This window comes from Odocoileus virginianus, chromosome 1 (assembly GCF_023699985.2).
Source record: "Odocoileus virginianus isolate 20LAN1187 ecotype Illinois chromosome 1, Ovbor_1.2, whole genome shotgun sequence".
NCBI lineage: Eukaryota > Metazoa > Chordata > Mammalia > Artiodactyla > Cervidae > Odocoileus > Odocoileus virginianus.
Window position 1 is genome coordinate 8853220 of NC_069674.1, and position 27620 is coordinate 8880839.

At 36.9% G+C, this 27620-nt stretch overlaps 1 protein-coding gene across 1 annotated transcript in view; it reads right to left on the reverse strand.

Moving 5' to 3' along the window:
* CNTNAP2 (contactin associated protein 2) overlaps positions 1-27620 on the reverse strand; it is a 2220467-nt gene that overhangs the window by 1295820 nt on the left and 897027 nt on the right. The window contains exon 5 of the mRNA XM_070460949.1: positions 24022-24169. Coding sequence (XP_070317050.1) covers positions 24022-24169 — 148 coding nt within the window. The remainder of the gene's footprint in view (positions 1-24021; positions 24170-27620) is intronic.

Sequence of the window (27620 nt, forward strand, 5' to 3'; positions counted from 1 at the left end):
CTGATCCGGGAAGATCCCACATGCCTTGGAGCAACTAAACCACAACTATTGAGCCTGCGCTCTAGAGCCTGGGAACCACGACTACTGAGGTTCATGTGCTCTAGAATGCACACTGTGCAACAAGAGAAGCCGCCACGATGAGAGGCCCGCACACCACACCTGGAGAGTGGCCCTCACTCACCAGAGCTAGAGGAGAGCCTGGGCAGCAACAAAAACCCAGCGAGGAAAAAATAAACAAATAAGATTATTATTATTATTATTTTAAAGGCTAGGTTGAATTGCTTTAATTGGAAAAATGAAAGGAATGTGGCTCTGGTGGAACAGCTGGAGAAGGAAGACCAAGCGTCCCAGAGATAAGACAACGTGTCGAGAGATACAGCGAGACTCTGAAGAAGAGGGGGTGGAACCACACCCCATGGCCTGGGCATGAGGGAATACGGACACGCACTCACAAACCGAGGAACAGACTTCCTTTGGCTAAGTTTCTTTTGAAAACAGAGATATCATTACTTACTTTTATATTCTCGTGTTCTGACATAAGTCCTTCCTATATAAGAATTCCTCTCTCACAATTCCTTATACCTGTCAGTCCCACAATTTAAGAGTATTCAAGAGACATTGGCACAGACTATTAAAGTGGCCTGACCTGGATTCCCGGCTCTAGGGAGAGAATGAAAGCACGGAGCCTGAACCACCCTTCTCTGCCCTTGCATTCTCATATTGCAGCCTCTTGGCAAGACTGTATGACTCTCACTTTCATGCCAAATGTAAAGCCCTTTAAATTCCCTGAAGGTTCGCCTTAGAGGAGAATCAGAGGTAAGCTATGTAGAAATGAAAGGCTGACCATCCTAGCATTTGGGCGATCTCCATATAAGACCAGCTGGTCTAGCAGTTCCTCAAGCTCTTGAGGGCCCAGTGTCTGGCCAGACTCCCAACTGAGAACCTCAGAATTCCCCAAATAGAAAGCCACTGACAGGTGTGGTTAATATTACAACACAGCTCAGAGCCTCAGAACCTTGAGATGGACTATCCGGATATACATATATATATATATGTATACATGTATATGTATATAGTGGTGCTAGTGGTAAAGAACACACCTGCCAATGCAGGAGACTCAAGAGACGCTGGTTCGATCTCTGGGTCAGGAAGATCCCCTGGAGGAGGGTATGACAACCTGCTCCAGTATTCTTGCCTGGAGAATCCTATGGACAGAGGAGCCTGGCGGGCTACAGTCCTTGAGAGTCTCAAAGAGTTGACTTAGCACGCATGCATGCATATAAGAAGGAGAACTGAGAGGCTGTGTCACCTGCCACTGGAGCTGTCATTTCCCCAATCACAGCATGCTTTTTCTGCTTCTGCATTTATGCCTGTTTCCATTTTATTTGATTGTTTCAGATAAATCTAGTCCTCCTCAAAAGACTGTAATTCCCATGGGAAAAGAGACTGTCATATACTTAATTTCCATCTCTGGTTGCAGACAGGCACAACATACTTTCTTTAAAGCAAAAAATAAAGCACATGGAACTGTCATACACAAAGAGCATAGTACTGAACCAGTCTATTTCATTTCAGGTTAGACAGAGGTTTTTCAGGTAATCTGTTGATTGAGTTCACGTTAATAAAACAAAGGCTGAAAATGCAGACACATCACAGCTCTTATTGAAAACAAAATTGTCTAGATTCCTACAGAAGTCCAGCTGTGACAGTAGATTATTCCTCTAGAGCTGTTCTAACACTGCAGCTGCTGCCCACATGTGGTTATGGTGGCTTAGATTTAAATTAGTTACAATTAAATAAAATTTGAAATTCAGTTTTCAGGCATACTAGTAACATTTAAGTTCTCCATAGCTACATATGGCTGGTGGCTCTTATGTTGGATGGTGCAAATATAGATTATTTCCTACATCACAGAAAGTTTTATTGGATAGCCTTGCTTTAAATATCATAGAGAATGAGAGTAAGCAAACAACTTTTATTTTTACAACTAAAGAGTTCTGGGCTACTGGATTGATAAATATCAACAAGGATGAAACATCTTTTTCGATCATCGCCGCCCATACTGCATGACTATAATTACATTATTTTTGTGATCTCTTTCCCCACTGAGGAAGTCCTACTGCTTGTTCCCCATTGGAGAGAATTCATTGGGGGACAGAAAGAAAACTAAATAGAGAATGTGTGGATGACAGAGTTCTGATATGGCCCAAAATTCACTGTGTTGGGCGTGAATGATTATAATCCCCACCCTCGAGTGTGAGCAGGACCTGTGAATGTGATTGTGGCATGCTTCCGGTTACCCCTGGTTGCATCATATTATAAAACAAAGAGAGGGGATTCCAGAGAGGGAAGTGAGGTCCTGTGCCAGTCAGGGAAGCCACGAGAAGCATACCAGGAAGATATACAGGAATTAAGAGATTCAGTTCAAGGAACTGTCTTATGTGATAAGGTCTCCGGCTAAGAAAGGGTAACATCCATAGGACAAGCCATCAGAAAGAAGAGGTTAGACATCCTGAAGCCCTATCTCCAAGTAGAATCCCTTTTTTCCCCCCCAGAAACACCGCAGTTCTGCTCTAAGTTCTTGCAACTGATTAGGTCAGGACCACTCAGATTATTCCAGACAATCTCCTTCCCTTAAAGTGAGTTTAATAGGGAGGTTAATCACATCCATAAAAACCTCAGCAACACCAATATCAGTGCTTGATGGAACGACAGGGGAATACAGCTGAACCAAGCAAAAAACTGGCCATCAAGATCCCTAATTGACCAATTTTGTGTCACTCAAGAGGGGACCCTCCTGAGTGAGCCTGATCTGAGCAGGTGAAGCCTTTAAGTTAAAAGCAAGACTGGAGACAAGAGGTGAGACAAAAGGGTCTCTCTCTTCCACTGTCCCTGAAGAAGCAGGACGCTGAAAGTTCTACAGCTGCAATGAAATGACCTCTCAACAGCGCTTGACCTTGGAAAAGATCTGTCAGTCTCAGCTGAGACTACAGTCTCGGTTGACACCTTCACTGCAGTGTTGTGAGATCCCAAGCAGAGAATCCAATTTAGCTATACCCAGATACTTGATCTGTTGAACAGCACAGTGAATGTATAGAGCTTTAAGCTGCTATATTTGTGTTCACTTTTTAAGCAAAATAGGAGATGAAAAGGGAAAAGAAACATAAAATATATTGAGGATACTAGATAAGCCTGGCACTGAGCTGGGAAGACTTAAAAACTTATCTAAACTATATTCTAATTAGCTTGTGGTGATGATTTCACAATGTATATGTATTTATATCAAGACATCAAGTTGTATATCTTAAGTGTGTATATATATATATATATATATAATTTTTATTTGTCAATTAAACCTCAAAGCTGAAAAAATAAATGTTTGTTACTTTAGGCTGCTACATAAAAGGTAATACAATAAAGTAATGCTTATTTCAATCATTCCTTTTTTTAACTAATGAGAAATCATTCATTTTCCCCATGTTTAAGGATGAAGAACCTGATTTTCAAAGACTAGGTAATTTTCCCACAGTGATACATTTCCTGTTGTACTTAAGACTTGTATTCTAAAAAGAGTTTGGAATATCTATTTTATGTGGACACATGAAGTGTACAGGGCAAACTGGTTTTTTGATTGTCCCTCTTCCATTATAAATATTGCAGCACAGTATTAGAAAGATACTTGTGATAAAAGACCTTTCTTTCTAATAGTAATATATAGTTCTTGGCTTCTAGTGGATTTGGTCTAATATGTGGTCTTCTAAATAAGAAAGAAGTACTCACCATGGTTGATATTAGGAAGACTGAAACTACTTAATTATTTATACCAATATTTTTCATCAAGACTATTCTTCTACTATTAAGAGGTTTGCATTCTACTTGATTTCAGTTTCTCAGTAAAATAGTCTAGTTAGAGTCCGGAGGAACTCATGCACTCACTGGTCTTTAATTGGGACCGCTCACAGCAAGAATTTTAGGAAACCCAGTATTTCCTACAATGTTGAAATAAAATTTGTATAATCCAATAGGTCAGAAATTGTTACAGATACATCTGCAAGGCAAAAACAATTTCAACGTGTTGTATGTTCAGTTTTAAAATAAGGGAAGTGCACGTACTTGGTGACTTTACCTGATCATAAGCAATGAGGGGCAACAACCTGAGCTGTCATCTGGGTTGGTCTTACTTCGATTTTAGCAAACATAGGTGAGATTTTAACCTGCCAGATGTGCTGGTAGGAGAAGTACATGCACTGTATTAGAACTGGCAACAATTTGCTAAAAAATACAGTCTACAGACATGTTTAGTTCAGTTTAAAGAACTGTTATGGATCATTGAAAAGACTACTTTTTTCTGTCTTATACTTGAATAATAATAGGTCACCGTGACCTTTGCTGCTTAGAGTATTTGTACATCAAGCACCAGTTATGGATGTCAAGTTTTTGCTGTCAGACTTCTGAATTAACTTGACTAAGCTCCCTTATAAAACAACTTCTCCCACCTTAATTTTGCTTTAAAATTCAAAAAATCTATTCATACAAAAAATGAGGAGTCACAGCCATTAAAAAGAATTCATTTGAATCAGTTCTAATGAGATGGATGAAACTGGAGCCCATTATACAGAGTGAAGTAAGCCAGAAAGAAAAGACCATTACAGTATACTAACACATATATATGGAATTTAGAAAGATGGTAACGATAACCCTATATGCAAAACAGAAAAAGAGACACACATGTATAGAACAGACTTTTGGACTCTGTGGGAGAAGGCGAGGGTGGGATGTTTCAAGAGAACAGCATCGAAACATGTATATTATCTAGGGTGAAACAGATCACCAGCCCTGGTTGGATGCATGAGACAAGTGCTCGGGCCTGGTGCACTGGGAAGACCCAGAGGGATTGGGTGGAGAGGGAGGTGGGAGGGGGGATCGGGATGGGGAACACATGTAAATCCATGGCTGATTCATGTCAATGTATGACAAAACCCACTACAATATTGTAAAGTAATTAGCCTCCAACTAATAAAAATAAATGAAAAAAAAAATGAGGAGTCAAAATTATGATCATCTTCTCCATTTCCTTGAAGATCCCTGACAAAAGACCCACAAAACTCACATCAAATCATAAATATAGTTCTAACCATTTCTATCTTAAAAAAGTATCAACTTGATAATGAGTACCAACTTAATGCAAGGTATATTTTGGGTTGCTGAAGACAGGAATGCTGTATGATAAATTGTTCATGCCTTCAATAAATTGATACTATACTTGAAGAACCTACTAAGGAAGCCTAATAAACTCTTCATGAAATTATATGGTAAGGGGACAAAATAAAGAAACACATGATGTAAGTGGGGGGAAATTTTCCACATGACAAACTTGCAGGTTCAATTCTGTAACTGCCACCAACCAGGCAGTTTGCAATCAATAAATTGCAGCCACTCTGAATTTCACTTACCTGGTGTTTGAGGAAGAGTTGGACAATATCACATTACATTGCATAAAGATTTACACATTCTCCAAATTCCTTAATAGTTGGAACTAACAGGCTCATACTTAGATCACAAATTAGTCTTCAATTTAATCTCATCCTAAACCAGTATATCTCTTAACTGAGAACAAAAAATGTTCTGTAAGTCAAGATTTAAATGGCTATCATTTATTTTAAATGGCTATGTAGAAGACATTTTCTATTAAACTCTCAAACTAATACTTAGCATGTTAAAAAACATTTCCATATTCACCTTAAAAAAAGAAAATTGATTCTAGAAACAAAGGGTGACTTGTCCAAGTTTTAAGAGTCAGTAAGAGAGCAGCAGGAATTTGAGCAAGACTCTTTGTGACAGCAGGTTTCCTTTCCTTTTCTGCCTTTAAATTCAATCTCATCTACAAGTTTGTCTATAGGAAGCAGAAATCAGAAAGAAAATTATACAGGACAGATTTACTCTATAACAGACACATTCAAGGGTCCAGATTTTTTTTTTTCCCCAACTTGGGCAGATTAAACACCCTCATAGGCTTAAATAAATCTAAGCTCTGGAAATTATGCAAAGTTGATGCAGAATCTAAAGACTTGCAGTCATTAACATATTTGGTTTTCTAGATTAAAACAAGTTGGTCAACTGTGAAGATCTTAACAGTTTCTAATTCAGGATTTGTTATAGATATTTTGAGGACAGGGAGAATAGTTCCCATTCACTATAGGCCTTTCTTCCTCACTCCTCTTTATATGATGATATTTTGGCATTTAATAAACTCCCCTATGATACACTGCATACTCCGTAACATTTATGGAAAAAACATACTGTAAGCACAGTGGATTGGAGATGAGCAAGAAAGCAGAAGAGAAGAGAAAAGAGGCAAGGGTACGTTCAAGAGGATCCGCACACCCTCACCTTCCGTGAAGAGGCCACGCCAAGCACAGGCAAATGTCAAATCTATACAGAATCCCGTGGTCAGTCAGAGAATTCTTCCAGATCATTTAGCAGCTGAGATGCTACCTTTTCAACAACAGATAGCCTCTTGTTATAGGAGGAGCCTGGCAGGCTACAGTCCATGGGGTCACAAAGAGTTGGACACGACTGAGCGACCAAGGACAGCACGTAAGGAAGAGAGATTTATCAGTAGAATACAAACTGCATAGCAGTGAACTCGTGTGTGTGTGTGTGTGTGTGCGTGTGTGTGTGTACGTGTGTTCTTTCTCCTTTTTCATAATGGGTAGAACAATGTTATAGAACTGTCATGCGAATTCTGAAATCAATTCGGTTGACATTAGAATTTTAATCATTCGTTGTTAATACTCACTCAATATATTTAACTGATAACTCTCCAAAATTAAAAATTAAAGTGACACATTAAATAGCATGTGGATGGTCACTTTAATCATTTTAAGCCAGCATTTTAATATAGAGAATATTAGTTCTGGTACTTTAACAATGTCATTTCAAAAGGCAAATGTGTTCACGGGAGGATATGTGCTGAAGATTGAGAACAGTGTTATGAAAAAACATACATTTTGTATTCATGTTAATGTTTCCTTCTCTTTTTCATTCTAGCTCTTTTTGTCCCTCCTTATATCTTTGTCAGCAGTTTCTGTAATTTCTAGTCGACTTACACACCCTGACTCCATTAAGTCAAAATGATCATAAAAATATCTTGAGAAATCAAAACTGTGATTTTTATGTGCAGTTCTCACAGTAGATTTACAACACTGGTTTACTGAACTTAATGCAGTCTTTTCAAATATGCATGTTTATAATTCCTTTTGGCCAAGTACTTGTTAATCATTGCTTTTTTTTCTTTTTTTTGCCTTTCTTTCCTGGTCCGTGTGTGATTTAATCTGTTATTTTTAAAGGTGGCTTAAGCATGAATATTCTCTACCTCACTGGGCTCGATATAACCCTTCACAGTTCCACTGAGTTGGAACAGTTCTTTTCATTTTTCCGAAGAACTTAGATTTTTTTATTAGCGCCTCATCCTTAACTAAGTGCCAATAAAACTCCCATGTTCAAAAATCAGACCAACTGTGCCCCCTCACCGTGGTTGCATGATTATCCTCTAGAATGGCAGTTATTTCTTATAAGCTTTCTACATATTTAATAGATAAAATAGGGATTCACTCACTCAAAAAAAGGAGAGGGAGCTCAGAATGCACATTAGGGGCTAGATGAGGGGATCCCTACAAGGCCTGCTACTCCAAACACTTTCTGGCTCCCTGACTCCTATTTTCTACTTTTCCTTAATGTCAATCATTTCAGAGAAACTTTTCTCTAAATAGTGGAAATTATATTTTGATAGGAAGGCAACTCCTTTTCCAAAACAATTATTATTCTGTATGAGCACTATAAAACCTCATTCTTGATGCTTAAATTAATGTTTTCTTATGAGGTTAAAGACAGATGTTGGATAATAAAATTCATCGTGGAGCTGAGAATATGAGAAGTAAATGACCAGCTCCTAAATAATCCTATCAATGAGAGCAAGGAAACATGAACAACAGCAATAATGATAATAATAACAGCTAATGTTTATGAGCTCTTACCTTAAGCCAGCCATTGTCTTAAGCCCTTTAACTTATCTCACTTAATCCCCATGACAAATCTATGGAATAAGCATGATTACTCCCATTTTTAAGTGGCAGAAATGGAAATCTTAAGCAACCATCACAAATCGTCCATTAAATAAACATCAAATTTATTTTAGATTTAAACACACAGAGTCATCTTCTTTCCTTGTATTCCTGCATTGTACTGCATTCATAAATAACAATGTTACACTTCAAAATATGGTTAACACAAATAATCCCTATTATGTGCATATTGTTTTCAAAACTAAAAAGTGATGCTATGAAAATTAAAATTTTTAAATGAATTCTGAATATGTTGATGAAATACAAAATCACCCACGTCTCTATGCAAAATTGGAGATTGATGAAAATATATAGTACTGAATTTGAAAACTGGCATTTTATAGTTCATAGTGGGAAAAATGGCATCATTTTGTTTAAGATAACATTTTACCCTTTCTGATCTAAAGAATATGTTTTTATATTGGTTTGCTGTTACAAACAGTATGCTTATTCTTCAAATTATTACTATTAAAAGCATTCTATATTAAGACATAAATTATGAAAATATAAATCATAATAGTATAGAGGCATTTATAGTGCTTTTCATATTCACTTAAATATAACCTTAAGGTACATTTTTTATGGTATTATTAATTTTATATATAGCCTAAAGCAGTATTTGAATTATACTTTTAGCATCTGAATACAAAATACATTAGTTTATCAACTTAACTTTATATTGAGTTGACCAAAAAGGGCATTCAAGTTTTAAAACCCTGAACAAAGCTTTTGGCCAACCCAGCATTTCACTTCAAGTATAGTAACTGGTTGCTCTTTGGGGAGTAAGGACTATAAGGTGAACCATTCAATAGGCTCCCAATTGGTTCAAGTGCCCAGGACTGCTGGAGAAGTGATGTCACTAAACTTTGAGGGAGGAGGGGATGTGTTTGGGGTGTGGGCAGTCTCATGGCCAGCCTCCGTGGATAGACAAATGTGTACGCACAGTGACAGTGAATAAAACACTAAAACAGAATGGCCACAAGATCAACTAAGAGTAAATTCCCCCAGAGAACATCAAGATGGGAGCCTGAAAGTAAAAATGTTGATAATGGGGTGAGAACTTTCATATATTAATACATCTGAACATGTAAATAGAGATTCAAATTGTGCCTACATTTGAAAACCATATTCTGGTTATAGTAATTTCTGAATGTTAGTAACAGAGTTACAGGATATTAGTAATGCAGAAAAAAATGTAAACAAAAGTGAAAGTTATCCACAACACCACCTCCCAGAAATAAACACAGTTAATATTTTGATGCATTTTTGTACTTTGTATTGAACAACTGGCAAGCTGAAGAGATGCTATTTTGTATAAACAATTTTATATTCTACTTTTCTTTAATACCCATATCATGACCATTTTTATTGTCATTAAAAATTCTTTTTAAGTTTTTATAATGACCATACAACATAGTCAACCAGTTTTCTTTCTGGTACAACTAAATTACAACTTTTAGGAAACACTTTTATTTTAGTTGTATTATCCAGTACTCTTGCTTGGAAAAATCCCATGAATGGAAGAGCCTGGTAGGCTACAGTCCGTGGGGTCGCAAAGAGTCAGACACGACTGAGCGACTTCACCTTCACCTTCATACTTAACTTGGGCACAAATAAATTTACTTTTTCTTTCCCAGTTGCTCCTTTGGAAGCATTAAGAAATAGGCAATCAATAAGCAAACAAATGAACAAACAAATATTTCATTATTCTGGTTTTTATACTCACTGGTTGAATGAGTAAACAAAAACTTATTTAGTTCCTAGTTTTCTCACTGGTAAAATGGAGATGATAACAGTTTCTAATCTGTAGCAGTATTAAGGGTTAAGAGGACTAAAAACAGAACTGAACACAATATGAGACACATGCTCAATCAATGCTGGATCCTTCCACAAAAATAATGATACTAATAGTAATTATTATTATTATCCTCACCGTGGATATCTTATGCTCTGGTTTTAAGCTGTTTAGGAGGTAACATGCTTTGGTAGAAACATTACAATTTAGACTGACAATGTTGGATATGTGGGTAAGATTTCAAAAGAAATGCTGGTATTCTCTCATTTGCAAAGTGGGGATAACACTTTGTAGGATTATGGACATTATAGACTAGGCCATAAACACTTAATACATAGTAGCTATTTCTCAGCTTATAGATCCAATATTTCCTAGCAGATACATTTCTGATTAGCACTAGTGAGAATTAATCTAAACGAATGATAGTTTTAGTTAACCAAATCACCCTCTTGTTCCTTAATTGCAAGGTACGCATGGGGGAAGGGAATGTGCGAGAAGAATGGATTAGGAGTTTGGGATTAGCAGGTGTAGGTCAATATACACAGAATGGATAAATAAGCAAGGTCCTACTGCATATCACAGGGTACTACATTCAATATCCTATGATAAAACATAATGGAGAAGAATTTTAAAAAGAATGTGTAAATATATATATATTACTGAATCATTTTGCTGTATAGCAGCAGTTAATACAACATTGTAAATCAACTATACTTCAATAAAAATAATAATAATTTTCAATTGTCTAAAAAGAACAAACATGGAAATAGTGATATATTGATACTTAATTTTGAAATGTGACCCCAGTATAATACAGGTTATAAGATCATAACCAATAGCATTTCTATTCTTTACCTCCACCCCCCTAAAAGGTATTGAATTTCCTTTTACCAAAAAAAAAAAAAAATCAATTTTGTGGTCAAGATTATTATGAAATAAGTGAATTACCTGAACTATGTTGAAGCTGCCTGGAACTATCCAAATAGCTTTGATTTGGTCAGTTTAATTTATAGCAATAAAAAAAAATCCGCCGAACTAATGTAATGACATCATCCACTAAAGAAACTGCTTGAACCTCTATATAAAGCATAGTTCTTTCTACCTGTCATGCTCCGCTATGTACATCTCTGAATAAACATGATTAAGATGACACAGCTATTGAACTCTCAAAATCCAAAAAGCTTTCACTTGTAACATCATTTCTTCTCTTAGCACAGACCTATGTGGTAGGGAGAGAGAAGGAGGCATAGCATGTCATATGGACTGGAAATATTTGACACAGATTACTGAATATATTCACAGCATCATGTGGAATTATGTGGTCAACGGAAGTGTTATTAAAAATGTAAGGCATGGCCTTTCTTCTTTCCTTAATCAGTAGTCATAGAGCCATTTGCAAAGTAAGTTGAGAAGTAGAATAAAGCTTCGTTTAACTTGCTTCCACTCTTTTGGAGAAAATCATCCTTCACATTATACATTAAAAGTCAATGTTTTTCAAGGCTGAATGGAGTGTGTGAAGACAATATGAATTTGTAGACTATTAGTGACTTGGCAGCAGTAGCAGAGAGGCCTAGTCTATAATATTTCTATCATGTTTAACTGTCCAGTGGCAAAGGTGAAATGCAAGGAACCATCATACAAATATTATTCGACTTAAATGTTATAAAGGATCCAGTCAATCTTATTTTGATCTCAAACTTAAATTCACATTAAAGAAAATGTAAAAACAGTCAAGATAGAATACAAACTTATTCTAGCTGAATAGACTATACAACTAAAGACAAAGTAATGATGATCTGACCATTAATCAAGATAAGAGTTTGTATTTTAGAAAATCAGGAGAAATTTTGCATGATTCTTCACAAATAGCACAGATAAAAGATACCTGTTGAATTCTTATTCAACAGGTCATTTTCCCTTGCAATACTGATGTCAATAAGGTGATAGAATGGTGTTTCCCATTGGTACGGCATACATGGGGGATTGATCTCTATAAGTTCAGTATAATACCATAACTATCACCTTCATCAATATTAAGTCTAAGCAAACTTCAGCATGCAGAATATACTTTCTGCACATAGCAGGCACTAAAATATAGAAGAAAAATTAAACCGATTCTAAAAATGTATCTATATTCTTATCTCAAAGTGACTAACAATATAATGAATCAATTACAGTTGGTGACAAACACTATCTGTACTTGCGGTTCTCAGCTGGGGGTGGGGGGTTGGCAATTTAGCCCCTCACCCCCAGGAGACATTTCCTAATGTCTGGTTTCAATTTTGGTGGTCAAAATTGGAGGAGGCAAGATGTGCAGCTAACATCTAATGCATAGAATACAGGGATGCTGCTTAAGATTCTATTTACAAAGAGCAGGACATCCTCTTTCCTGCCACGCCCAACAGTGAATTATCTGACCAAAAACATCAACAGGGTCAAGAATGAGAGACTTTGATCTATACTTTAATTCTCTGCTGCCAGATTATAAAATATGATTTGCTTTAAAACATTTATTATTTTATTTTAGAAATATTAAAAATAAGTAAGTAAAAAGAAAACAGAGAATAAGTGCCAAGAACTAGAAAAACTGAAGGCAATGAGGTGATCCTAGAGTGATGATGGAAGATCATGTGAGGGATGGAGGAGTCTGGAACCAAGACCAGAATGAGTCTACACTGTTCTGTGATGAAGAGGGGAATCACAATGTGTTCTCCAGTCATCTTATGCTCTTGAGTTGAGTACCTCCTCGGTAGCATGGTTTTAAATGAATTTGTGTCACATTTTACCTAAGCATGGCTGATGAAAGCTCATCTGGAGAATGTCTCAAAACTCCTTTTTCTGCTCTAGCCCTCAGACATGCTCCTGGATCTCTCACTGGGTTGTGTTGTAATAATCACTGCACCTGCTCTTTGAATGCTGACTCTAGTATTAGTAAATATGCATTATTTTGGGTCAACTAAAGCCATCCCCTATAATAGATGGACATAATATGTCTGAATTTGAAGTAGAGGTTAATCAGAGGGGTCACTGAACCAGTAGTACTCAAATACTTGTAACAGTGGGTAAATTCAGGCACACTTTCACCTAATTCTGCACAACACAGGAAAACCTTGTAATATGATATCAGGGCAAGAATGATCTTTTCAATTTAAACACAGTGCCATAGGAAAGAGGATTTCCCTCCCAAGCACTGGAACATTTTCATTTCAAAGTAAGTGTAAGAAGGTACTTGTCAAATCTCTAGATTTATTTTGCACAGGACACAAATGTGGTTGCTAGAAAGTTTAAAATAGTACAAACTAAATATACACAACCTGATAAACAGCAGGTTAACTGCAGGGAAGGAAGACCATTGCCTGAGGTTTTGCATGCTGTTGGTAATTAATACAATCCATGTGGTGATATTTGGCTTACATGGTTAAATCACATTTATACAAATAAAGGTTTTATCCAGAGCTTAATTTTACCATAACCCTAAGAAACAAGTAATCAAGAGACTTTACTAAAAGACCTAAAATTAAGGCCCAATAGTATGTACACTGACATCTAAGAAAAATGAGAAGGATGTCAGATAATTCAGATAACCTACCACCAATTTCACCTCACACCCTGCTCCCATGTGTAAGGTCCCCCAGCTCAAAACGCTCCCTTAGCTCAGGAATGAGGTATGAACGTGAAAGCATTAGCCGCTCACTCACGTCTGACTCTGCAATCCCGTGGACTGTAGCCCACCCGGCTCCTCTGTCCATGGGATTTTCCAAGCAAAAATACTGGAGTGGGTTGCCATGCCCCTCTCCAGGGGATCTTCCTGACCCAGGGGTGAAGCATAGTTCCTACCAATTCCTGAGCATTCAGGTTATGAAACATCTTCATTCAGCACCTCAGTAATCACCTAGCTTAAGAATTATTTTTCAGGGAGCTGTGAATATAATCCAGAGAAACTAAAGCAACCTGAAAAGGGATATACTATTCGAAACATTCCACAGATGAGGACTTTCCTCCTAGAAAAGATAATTATTTGCTGGAGCTTCTGGGTACCATAATTGGAATGTTTAAAGAAATTGGTGCATGTCTGCTGCCATCTTTCTTCCTTAAGACCATTTCCCCAGGAACTGGAAATGAAGTGAATCATAAGACAGCTTCTTTACCTTCTCCCAAAACAATCATGAAAGGCTGAAAAGATCAATATGACATTGTCTGGAGCATAAGAAAATATCGGGTTGGCAAAAAAGCTCATTTCAATTTTTCTGTTCCATCCTTTGGACAAACTTGAATCAACTTTTTGGCCAATCCAATACTACATATGTTTTCCATCCAGAATAGGAGTATAAAAAGGAAAACTGTGATAATTCTCTTCAAGTCTAGGTATAAATGATCTGATACTAGTTTAATAAGAATAAATAATCAAATGTTTTAAAATGATTGACTTCTAATTTTTAAGTGATATATAATTGGGATTATTAGAAATATAAAAGTCAGCTTACTAAATGATTATTATATTATTACTTTCAATTCATGAAGGTGATAATTGCCAATTTAAATATTTGTTCTTCTCTCCCCCTAGCTAAACTAATTTAAATAGAGATAATTCAGACTAATAACTCAGGAATAGAAAATGAATTAAAAAAAAAACTTATATTTGCAACACTTTAAATTTTACTTCTTCACAGACAAGAATTGTAAGTGAAATATTGATGAACTGTATAACTGCACCTTGGATTTTAATGCTCTTTGCAATTACCTAACATATATAAGAATTAACATTTATGTAAAAAGGAGTTAAAAGGTCTCAGGAGCTGAGATTTTCTTGGAATACACTAAGGGTGATAAACATTCTGCACCAAAAATGCAAAGAAAGCTTGAGTTGTATTGTTTTCAAGTCGTCCTTAAATGCATAAATTTTGATGATCCGTCATTTAAATTTTTCTACTTGACATTAGGGATATGCAATATTGTTGAGATATTTTTCTTGCTAAATATCTCCTTTGATATGTTCTTACAGTGAAAACCATTGAGAATGTTTATAGTTACTGAAATCTACAAATAATACTTTCTGTAGGTCACCACTGTGATTGTAAAAAGTCCTAGTGAGTAGAGAAGAAGAAAAGAATAATTAACAAGAGGGGTGAGGTATCAAATGTCAAAGAGGAAGCAATGCTATAGACTGCTTTGCAGGATTCCTGACTCTGCAATAAGCTCCCTTATGCAAATCACATAAATCTGTTAGTTTTGGCTTCCTCATTAGTAAAATAAGGAATTGGGCTGGCGGTCTCTTGGGAAGTTTTCCAAGTTCTGGTAGAGCACACATATATATCTTTGTTTTAATCAAAATACCTTATTTGTAAATCACCCTGAAGCATGGCTATTTTCATCATTTTATTATTTTTATCAAGTTATAAAATATTATGCTTTGCTTTAATATGCTTTTTTCATGGAAAATTATTTTATGAAAAGAATTTTGGACTAATATTTTCAATAAAAATATATCACTTCTTATTCCACAGTAGAAGTATATGATTATCCCTAATTTGGGGCTGCAAACATGGGTCTGATCATATGATATTTGGTACTAATAATTTTAGTTTTCTTTAAATCAACATTGTTGATTTTATATGTGAACTCTGAGAATTCTCAAGGGTACATTTAAAGTTAGACTTTTTAGTAAGCAATATAAGGAATATCTGATTCTAAACCACTGACTTACTAAATATTTTTCCAAAATATGAACTAGCTGTCATTTGTGACTGCCTTGTACTTAAAGTAGAATGCTACACTTGCTATGTCTTCTCATTGAACAGATTCAACAGTATCTTGCAAATAAATAAATTACACTGGAAAAAATTAATTAAATGCTGAAAGCTTGTATCTCCCCAGACATGAAAAATGAGAATGCATTTTTTTGTTTTTCATATTGTAAATTTCCTTTCAATGCAAATGTCACCCTCAAATGTCAATCTACAAATGAGGCTCACTGAGAACCTGACTTCTTACTACATAAAATGATGATACCTTGTTATGTTTTATATCTATACTTTTAGATTGTTAGAAAAGTAAAGACCATGACACAAATGATCCAATACATTTTCACCAACTCAACAAATATCAAACAGCTGCAAGAATGATCAGTAGTGATATTATCACCAGTGAGGTGACCCACAACTGTTACCGAGTCGCTAAGTTGTGTCCAACTCTTTGCAACCCCATGGACTGCAGCATGCCAGGCTCCTCGATTCTCTACTATCACTCAGAGTTTGCTCAAATTCATGTCCAGACCCACAATTAGATATATACAGTCAATTTCAAAGTATCCCAATTCCAGTTTGAAATACAACCTACTTTTTAAAGAATTCGAACAACACTATTTGTGCTTGAATCTAAGTTTCATTTCTTTTAATAACAAGACTATTTCTGGTTATACACAGCAAATGTATTTTTATCTAATTGCACACAAGCTAAAGGTCACAGCATGTCTTTGCATATGTATTTGCATGACAATTTTAATTATCTCTTTACTATGTGTAACTTGACTTTGATAGCTATTAAGTCTATTTTTAAGTTTCTTTGATGCAGAACAGTTTAAAAGTTTTTATTTAATCTGTTACAGTACTTCTGTTTACTCTTTTAGCCTCCTGGGTGGAACTTGCACCCCTGCATTGGGAGGCCACTGGGCCATCAGTGAAGTCCCTATTACATCTATGTTTCTATTTCTGGAGAAGGAAACGGCAAACCACTCCAGTATCCTTGCCTGGAAAATTCCATGCACAGAGGACTCGGGTAGGCTGTAGTCCATGGGGTTGCAGAGTTGGGCACCACTGAGCGACTAACACTTTATTAATTTACTTTCATTTACACATTACTTGATATAAAATTCAAGTAAGTTAATAAGAGTGTGATATTCTTCCTTCTGATGCTAAACTATTCATATTTCTAATTCACGAAGCAGCCTCATGAAATTGTGCTTTAAGATACTTTCAAATAGAAATAAAACAAGGTCTAGAAACGTTTAACTAGAGAAAGAAATACTGAAATATCGAGTTTTTAAGACTCTTTTGGTACATCTATTAAGATATTCAGTTTAGTAGTGGACCCCTAGAGCACCATTCAATATGATGTATATAACAGAATCATACTCTGTTCAACCAATGTAAGAATCTATACACCATCAAATAGTAATCAATTTTCACTGAGGGAATAAATTAGGTCTGTATCATTTAGATCAGCCATTAATTCAATTCAGCAAACATAAATTGTGTGCTGGAAATGTGCTAATTAGTGGAATGCAAATGACAGCTAAGATAACTCTCTGCCCTCTCCCTCCAATACCTTACAGTCTGATATATTTTGGAATGTTTTGACAAATACCAAATATTTGATAAATAAATGCTAGAAATATTTATTAGGTTGGTGCAAAAGTAAGTGCAGTTTGCATTGCTGAACATTTCCAGTTGATATAGGAATACATTCTTAAATAAACATGTTTATGTTGCACAGCATTTTAATGCTCATATCTTGCTTGCATTTTTTGCTAATGACATTACTTGCTGTGTATTTTATGTTTATTTAGACTAGGGAAATGATGTTAGACAAAAAGCAAATTTGAGTGAGTTTCTTATTTGAGTTCAAAATGGATCGTAAAGTGACAGAGATAACTCGCAACATTAACAATGAATTTGGCTCAGGAACTATTAATGAACATATAGCTCAGTGGTGATTCAAGAAATGCTGCAAAGGAGACAAGAGCCTTGAAGATGAGAAGCGCAATGGCCAGCCATTGAAAGTCAACAACAACAAAATGAGAGGTTCATTGAAGCTGATGCTCTTACAACTACACGAGAATTTGCCAAAGAACTCAACATCAACCATTCTGTGGAGGTTTGGCATGTGAAGCAAATTGAAAAGGTGGAAAAGCTCGATAAATGGGTACCTCCTGAGCTCACCAAAAAAAAAAAAAAAATTGTCCTTTTGAAAAGTCTTCTCTTATTCAACAACAATGAACCATTTCTTGACTGGATTGTGAGATGTGACGGAAAGTGGATTTTATACAACAACCAACTTAGTGGTTGGACTGAGAAGAAGCTCCAAAGCACTTCCCAAAGCCAAACCTGAACCAAAAAAAGGTCACAGTCATTGTTTGGTGGTTTGTTGCCTGTCTGATCCACCACAGCTTTCTGAATCCCAGCGAAACCACTATACCTGAGAAGTATGATCAGCAAATTGATGAAATGCAATGCCCGCAGCCAGCATTTGTTCAATAGAAAGGACCCAAGGCTTCTCTGCAACAATGCCTGACTGCATATTGCACAAGCAATGCTTCAAAAGTTGAACGAATTGTGCTACAGAGTTTTGCCTCATCCACCATATTCACCTGCCCTCCATCAATTGACTACCCCTTTTTCAAGCCATCTTGACAACTTTTTGCAGGGAAAATCCTTCCACAAAAAAACAGGTGGCAGAAAATGTTTTCCAAAAGTTTGTCAAACTCCAAAGCACAGATTTTTTTTACACTACAAGAATAAACTAACTTATTTCTCATTGGCAAAAATGTGTTGATTGTAATGGTTCCATTTTGATTGATAAAGATATGTTTGAGCCTAGTTATAATGATCAGATGTGAAGAGCCATCTCACTGGAAAAGACCCTGATTCTGGGAAAGATTGAGGGCAGGAAGAGAAGGGGGCGACTGAAAATGAGATGGTTGGATGGCATCACATACTCAATGGACATGAGTTTGAGCAAGCTCCAAAAGCTAGTGAAGGACCGAGAAGCCTGCCGTGCTGCAATCCATGGTGTTGAAAAACGTCTGACATGACTGAGCAACTGAATGACAATATAATGATTTAAAATTCATGCTCTGAAATCACAAGTACATTTGCACCAACCTAATACATAGTATCTCTAATTTTCTAGAAGAGATCTCTAGTCTTTCCCATTCTGTTGTTTTCCTCTATTTCTTTGCATTGACTGCTGAGGAAGGCTTTCTTATCTCTCCTTGCTATTCTCTGGAACTCTGCATTCAAATGGGAATATCTTTCCTTTTCTCCTTTGCTTTTCACTTCTTTTCTTTTCACAGCTATTTGTAAGGCCTCCTCAGACAACCATTTTGCCTTTTTGCATTTCTTTTCCATGGGGATGGTCTTGATCCCTGTCTCCTGTACAATGTCACGAACCTCCGTCCATAGTTCATCAGGCACTCTATCAGATCTAGTCCTTTAAATCTATTTCTCACTTCCACTGTATAGTCATAAGGGATTTGATTTAGGTCATACCTGAATGGTCTAGTGGTTATCCCTACTTTTTTCAGTTTAAGTCTGAATTTTGAAATAAGGTGTTCATGATCTGAGCCACAGTCAGCTCCCAGTCTTGTTTATGCTGACTGTATAGAGCTTCTCCATCTTTGGCTGCAAAGAGTATAATCAATCTGATTTCGGTGTTGACCATCTGGTAATGTCCATATGTAGAGTCTTCTCTTGTGTTGTTGGAAGAGGGTGTTTGCTATGACCAGTGCGTTCTCTTGGCAAAACTCTATTAGCCTTTGCCCTGCTTCATTCTGTACTCCAAGGCCAAATTTGCCTGTTACTCCAGGTGTTTCTTGACTTCCTTTGGGGGCAGGAGGGTAAGGGGACGACAGAGGATGAGATGGCTAGATGGCATCACCGACTTGATGGACATGAGTTTGAGTGAACTCCGGGAGCTGGGGATGGACAGGGAGGCCTGGTGTGCTGTGATTCATGGGCTCACAAAGAATCGGACATGACTGAGCGACTGAACTGAACTGAATACATAGTATAATAGACTATGTAAAAAAATGATGTGGTTCATCATGGAAATTCAGAGAAATCTTCTTGTTAGAAATCACATCTCAACTGAATCTTGAAGGATAAGACAAACTGATCAGGAGAATGATGGAGAGGGAGGATACCTTGAGTGAATACAAGTTACAGAAGCAGGTCATATACTCAGAAAAAAGGATATTTTGTACAGTGGAGCATAGAGTACAACATGGAAATGATAGGATGTAGCAGCAGAGGTAATAAGAAGAGCACTATGTTTCAAGCTAACAGCTTAAGGCTTTATAGGTAGGCTGTGAAGCGCTTTAAGCAGAGGTGTGATATGGTCTAATTTGCATTTTAGATTTTAAATTAGTAAAATGCTTTACAAACAGAATTCAGTAAATGCTAATGAGACAGATGAAGCTGTGTGATGATACATTGATTCCCAAAATTTAAACTTCATGAGTGCATGTGTGTGTATGTATATGTGTGTGATGAACACAAAACACAATAATACAAGTATTATGCAAAATGAAACATCTAACGTAAACAGGAAAACATGGTTGACATTCAGAAGTATTTCTTATTTCTCTGCCCTTTGTGAAGATCTTCATGGAAATTCTTACTTATCTTAATGAATAAATACTGCACTGGGTTGAATTACATTTCTCCCAAACACATAACCACCAAGAAAGTCAAAATGTGACCTTACTTGGAAATAGGGTCTTTACAGAGGTAATCAGTTCCTTCAAGTTGAGGTCATACTGGGCAAGGGTGACTCCAAAGACTCATGAACTTGTAAGACAGTCAAGTGAAGACACAGAGATAGAAATACAGAGGGAAGACGGTCATGTGAAGGTAGAGACAGACACACAGAGGCAAGACAGCCATGTAAATATACGGAGACGTAAACACACAGAGAGAAGATACCCGTGTGATGGTACAAAGACAGACACACAGAGGCAAGACAACCACGTGAAGGCAGAGGCAGGCATTGGAATGAAGCAGCAACAGGTCACAGAACACCAAGAACTGCTGATAACCACCAGATGCGAGAAAGACTGATGCTTAAGCTGAAGCTCCGATACTTTGGCCACCTGATGCAAAGAGCCAACTCATCAGAAAAGACTCTAATGCTGGGAAAGATTGAAGGCAGAAGAAGAAAGGGACGACAGAGGATGAGATGGTTGGATGGCATCACAGACTCAATGGGCATGAGTTTGAGTAAGCTCTGGGAGTTGGTGATAGACATGGAAGCCTGGCGTGCAGCAGACGGTGGGGTCACAAAGAGTGGGGCGTGACTGAGTGACTAAACACCACCACCATCAGGTGCTAGAGGAGAGGTATGGGTCAGCTACTCCCGCTGAGTCTCCAGATAGAAACAACTATGCTAACACCTTAATTCCAGACATGTCTCCAGAACCATAAGAGAATAAATTTCTGTTGTCCTAAGCTACACAGTTTATAGTATTATTTTATAACAGCCCTTGGAACCTAATACACACACACGGCGGCATCTCCTATCTAGGCTGCAAAGGCGATAGGGGAGTAGACTGTGGGCCCTAGAAGAGGATATTCCCATTAGCACAGCATGAATAGAACAAAACACTGTCCTCCTACTACTTGTATTTGGCATCTTCTCATATGCCTGCCTCATATGTCTGGCACTTATTTTCCACCTGGATTTGCACTGGGAAATATTTACAGGCTTGATTAGTTATTCATCCAAACTGAATGCATATATAAAAATTGCTTTGGTTTGTGTGCCCCTGATTTGCCAAGGTGCTACCTTACTTTTACGGAGACTCTGGTTAAAAGCTAATTCAGTATTTGCTATAAAAAAACACTCACTACTTTAATCAATACACCATGCAGGGCTTTTGTAAGATGAATGTTTGTGTGTTTCAGCCATAAATGATTTTTAAAAGTTATTAGACTGAGAGCCTCTCCCTTCTGCTTCATGCAGTCCCTTCGGAACAGAGTAAGAAGATTAGCATCAGTGTTTGGGGAGCAAGCTTACTGAGTCAGAAGACATGAGGAATGTCATTAAGTCTTTTAAATAACAGCATGCACTTGTTTCAACTAAATTTGAGGGGAAACCAAATGTTGAGGGAGCAGAATGATTTAAAATGAGTCTAAATTCATTGAAGCTGGAATATATATTATCATTAAGACAAGTCAGGAAAACAAAAACAGCAGAAGTCCTAGAGGCTTAAAAGCAGTGGCCTGTAACTAAACTTCCTTCACCTGGAATAGAGTGAACGTCTTGCTTTCAACCTTGAAAAGTGCCTAATTTTTCAGATGACAGAGTGATTGTGGAAAGGCTTCAGAGAAGAAAGTGACAGAACAAGGGGAATTACAGTGGGTATACACTCCCACAGAAGCAGCAATCTATTGATGTTTTTTCTTCTCTAGTTCTTCTGGCAAACTTTGAAGGAAGAGGAAAAGAAGAACAACCCCATTACCTAACCTGCAGGTATAAGGCAGATCTCAGACAAATCCCCTAAGGGGTTTCTCAGAAGATGAGAAAAAGCATTTCTTTTCCATGGGAGTGATGCAAGCCTAGTTTCTCCTTGTTGGACCCTGGCAGGACTACTATTTTCAAGGGGGCAAAATATGAGTGTTTCTGACTGAAATTTCCCCTCTCAAAGATCCATAATTCCCTTATCACTGAAATCTTAAACAATGCCCTTGCGACAAATCAATGGTCCAATAAATGAAAAAAATGCAATAAAATAGAAAGCAATCTAAGGGGCCACTCTAGTCTGAATTCCAATACAGGTAAATTTATAACACAGTAATCTTGGAAACATTTCCCATAATAAATATGTTTAACACATCATTTTCTTATTACAGACATGTATTTTTTTCTTGGAAAAGACAAGTATATTTTACACTCCTCATACATAGATGTATGAGAAATAATGGGATCTGGATATTATTTAGAAAAATGACCTGGTTAGACAAATAACTTGGAGAAGGAAATGGCAACCCACTCCAGTTTTCTTTCCTTGAAATCCCATGAACAGAGGAGCCTGGAGGGCTGCAGTCCATCATGGGGTTGCAAAAATGTAGGACATGACTGAGTGAGTAACTATGCAGCAACAGAAACAGAGGAATGGCTAGTCATCAAAGTTTTGATAGTAGAGACAGTTCCTATGACGATTAAAGTATCATTTTCCAAACTAGGAAAAAAATTAGAGATTGCCATTAGAAACAAATATTATAGGCTGCTTAGATTATAAAAGCACACAGGAGGAAAATAAGAAGCAGTTGTTTTGGTTCTTATGATCTGTACCATCCAATATTGTAGCCAATGGTCACGCTACTTAATTTCAAATTCAAATCAGTGGAAATTAAATAATGCTTAGTTCTCAATTGTCTTAGCTACATTTCAAGTGCTCGATAACCACAAGTGGCTGTGTTTGGAGAAGATTTAGAACATTTAAAACTTGGTATAAAGTTCTATCTTACTTTATGTGGTCAATTTATCATTTCCTCCACTGACATCTATTGGCATAAATATTAATCTGGTTTCCAGAAGTGTAGGACTTTTTCCTCCAGTGAGGTTTATATACTAGGAAAGTCAAGCTTCCTATTTAGCTTCACGCATGTTTCCTTCTCATCTTGTGATTGCCAAGGATCAGGCTTGATGGAAAACCTCATGGTAGCACTAGCTCAACATTTTACAAAGCTACTTGAAACAATTACAGAACACACTGTTTTAAACTGCATTCAAGTCAATGGACAATATGACCTTTGGCACACTGCTTTTGCCCTTTACTGTGGATTCGAAAGCACCTTCATTGATGGTGTTGGTTTTAAAATGGATATTTTCAAAGAAAGCCATCTCAAAAGTAAGATGCATGTCTATACAGCATAATGAGGAAGAAAAAAAAAGGCAGAGTTGGTTTTAAAAATTACTCAATTAGACAAACAAAAGACAATTCAACAGAAGTACAGGCATGGTTCTCAGCAATTCCTTCAAAAAAGACGATATACAGACTACCAGTAAGGCTAACCTCTTTAAAATCTTGAAAAATATTCATTATTTTTCAAGCATTTTAATTAATAAGCTTTGCTGTGTTAGTACACTTGACAATAATCATTTCCCAAATCCTCTACTAAAGGTATTCTTAGTGAATTCTTACGCATGTGTTTGTGTAAAATGTAAATATATATTTAAAACATATGACCAACTTTATATGCTTTTTATGTAAAGATACATGGCAATTCACTGTCAGAGAAAGCAACTAAAATAATTCAAAATAATGAAATTACTAATTAAATGAAGATGGCAAAAACCCACCAATTTCCACAGCACGTTACTTACAGTGAGAACAGCCATAGACCTCGATCCTGAGCCCAATGCGGCCTTCTCCATTCCAATCCAGAGGCACGAAGCGGACATAGCGGGCAATGACTGGATGCTGTAAATCGTGCCGGACAACACTATCGGAGTTGACGTTCCCAGGAAACGCCTGGCAAAAAAAAAAGAGACATTTGAAAATGAGGGGAAAATACTCTGAAAAACATCATGTACTCTACATGCTAATATAAACTTAAACTGTGTTTGCAATGGAGGTATTTTATACTCTCCAAACCATAAACAAACCAAAAAAAGCTTCCATACTTTCTTTATTTGAAAAACAGGACCAATTTTAAATGTGAGCTAAGACAAAGTTTCCATGGGTTCTTTCATATATGGAAATGCATACACATTAAAAGAATGAAACACTCTGACATACACTGTGGTATCCAGTAAACAATTATGAGTTCTGTCATTTTACATTTAAACTATGCAGCATGCATTTTTTTAAATACCCTCCAACCATATTTCTTGCTTTTTAAAAATTTTCTCTACATGACTACCCATGCCATCATCAGAAATCTGAAAAAAATTTTCAACATTGAATTCGGCAAAAAGAACAATTGAATACACTGTGCAGAGGTCAGGGACTTCTACATTTTATTAGCATAACTATATGTGAACATATTTATTTCATTTGTCTTATTAATAGAAGATTTTGTCAAGAATTATTTGCCACAATTCTTTTTATGTTGAAATTTCACATTGTCTATTTTTTTGGCAGAGAAAAAATAGAATTTCTTTGGGCATGGCCATCATTCCTCTGCAAACATTTATAAAACATTTACTGCATAATAAGCATAAAACAAAGTAATATGGGGAAGCCAGAAGTAAGGAAAGCAATAGATGCTACACTCAAAAAGAGTGTGCAATCTAATAACAGGAAAAATATCAATATAAAGTTATAATTTAAAGTAAGGAAGATTTAAAGCAAGAGACCATTATATTTTAGAATATGTAAAATAAATGAGAAATACACGTGTAAGCTACTTAAAACACGTTTTGTTGTTGTTGTTTAGTTTCCAAATTGTGCCTGACTTTGTGACCTCATGCCCTTAGCCCACCAGGCTCCACTGTCCATGGGATCTCCCAAATCAGAACACTGGAGTGAGTGGCCATTTCCTTCTCCATGAGCTGCTTTAATTTCATATACACATTCTAGCTGTCCCTATCTTAAATAACTTGAGTTTTTGGAAAGCTATATTCCACATGATATTCTCTTTTATATTTTTAAAATAATCTCTTAAACATTGAAATAAAAAATTTAGGAAGAACACTGAACATTTTAAGTCATAACATGATACAACATAAGCACTATATTACATGGCTAATCTGTTGCATTCTTAACTGATATTTTGAATTTGTTTCTATATTAAATCAGGAGTTTTATCTCTTTTAAATGTATCTTTTACAACAACTTTTAAAAGATAAAATTATTATGAAGCAAGTAAAGAGATACTTTGAATAAAGAGTATATAGTAGCTTTGAAACAGAAGGCTCTGGTTTAATTACACAAATCAGTTCAGTTCACTCGCTCAGTCGTGTCCGACTCTTTGCGACCCCATGAATCGCAACACACCAGGCCTCCCTGTCCATCACCAACTCCCGGAGTCTACCCAAACCCATGTCCATCAAGTCAGTGATGCCATCCAACCATCTCATCCTCTGTCGTTCCCTTCTCCTCCTGCCCCCAATCCCTCCCAGCATCAGGGTCTTTTCCAATGAGTCAGCTCTTCACATCAGGTGGCCAAAGTATTGGAGTTTCAGCTTCAACATCAGTCTTTCCAATGAACACCCAGGACTGATCTCCTTTAGGATGGACTGGTTGAATCTTCTTGCAGTCCACAATACATGTATGCAAAAAATGTATGTTGAAATATTTCCTCAAGATTTAAACTACTCTTTAGAACATTCAGTTGGCTCCAATAATCTGGAAAATGGATAACAGTCTGTGTCTCTGTGTGTATGTGTTTGTGTGCGTGCACACGTGCTAGAGTTCAGTAGCATCCTACTATTTGCTACCCCATGGAACATGGCCTGCCAGGCTTCTCTGTCCATGGGATTTTTCCAGGCAAAAATACTGGAGTGGGTTGCCATTTCCTTGTCCGGGGGTCTTCCTGACCCACGGATGGAACCTGTGTCTCCTGCATTGCAGGTGGATTCCTTCTCAGCTGAGTCACCAGGGAAGTCCTATAACATATACAATTAGTCTATAGTCTATAACATATACAATTAGTCTATAGTCTATAACATACACAATTATATGCTTTGGAAACTGAGATATTCTTCAATAATGATTCCTACTGTGTTCTTGGTTTTCCTGAAGCCGTGGTGTTGGCTAAAAAGTTCATTCAGGTTTTAATCATTCATAAGATTTTATTGAAAACATCCAAAATACAAGCTTTTTGGCCATACCAATACATACTACCACTGCCTTTCAAAATAGCCACATTCTCTTCAATTCTTCATTGGACAAAACTATTTGAGCTTTAGATCTTAAATTTCATCACATAAATAGACATCTTCTTTGCATCATGCTGACGACATTTGATCAAGCAAAACAGATTTCTTTTTCTTTGTAGGTATTTTTCTAGCCAGCTTTTAGTTTTACATAAAAGCCACAAATTTATTTTAATAAACTGTGGCTGCATTTTACTATCATTATTGGTTGTCCTGGCTTCAAAAGCAATACCAATGAGAATCCCTGAATTAATTCCCTGAGTGCATATAGATCAATCTAAATATTATCTTAAATAAGATTCAACAAAAGCCAGCAAACAAATTTAACTTAAGGATCAACTTTATGCTTAACATATATAGCTATAAGCTTCTCTGGTGGCTCAGATAGTAAAGAGTCCGCCTGAAATGTGGGAGACCCGGGTTTGATCCCTGAGTTGGGAAAATCCCCCGGAGAAGGGAATGGAAACACACTTCAGTGTTCTTGCCTGGAGAATCCCATGGACAGAGGGGCCTGGCGGGCTAGCGTCCATGAGGTTGCAAGGAGTCAGACACGACTGAGTGACTCACACACACACACACACACACATGATTAACATGGTGCTGAGTGGTATACGGATATTAAAAACAACACAGACAGCAAGTAACTTCCTTAGAAATCTGTTTCTGAGACATTTCTAGTCTGATGAAGCCTAAAAAAAGAAAAAAAAATTGTTCTCCTGTTTTTCCTAATACTTCATTTCTGACACCAGCCATATGGGTTTTCCTGCATGCCAGGCCATTCTCTGCGGACACCAGCCAGCGTTCCATACCTTAACTCAATTCTAACACTATCTACCTGGAGGTAGAGTCAGATCCCACGGGTGAAGGGCTGAGTCCCACAAGACCACCCCACTTCCGATGCCAATCTCCAGCCCAGTTTGTCACCCGTGCTTCTGAAAGACCATATGTCAGAGGTCCCCATGACCCCCTCCTTAGGTTCAACTGCTTGCTGAACAGCTCACAGAACACAGGAAAACAGTTTACGAACTAGATGACTGGTGTATGCTGAAGGATTAAACTCAGGAACAGATGAAAGAGATGCATAGAGCAAGGTGGGTGAGAAG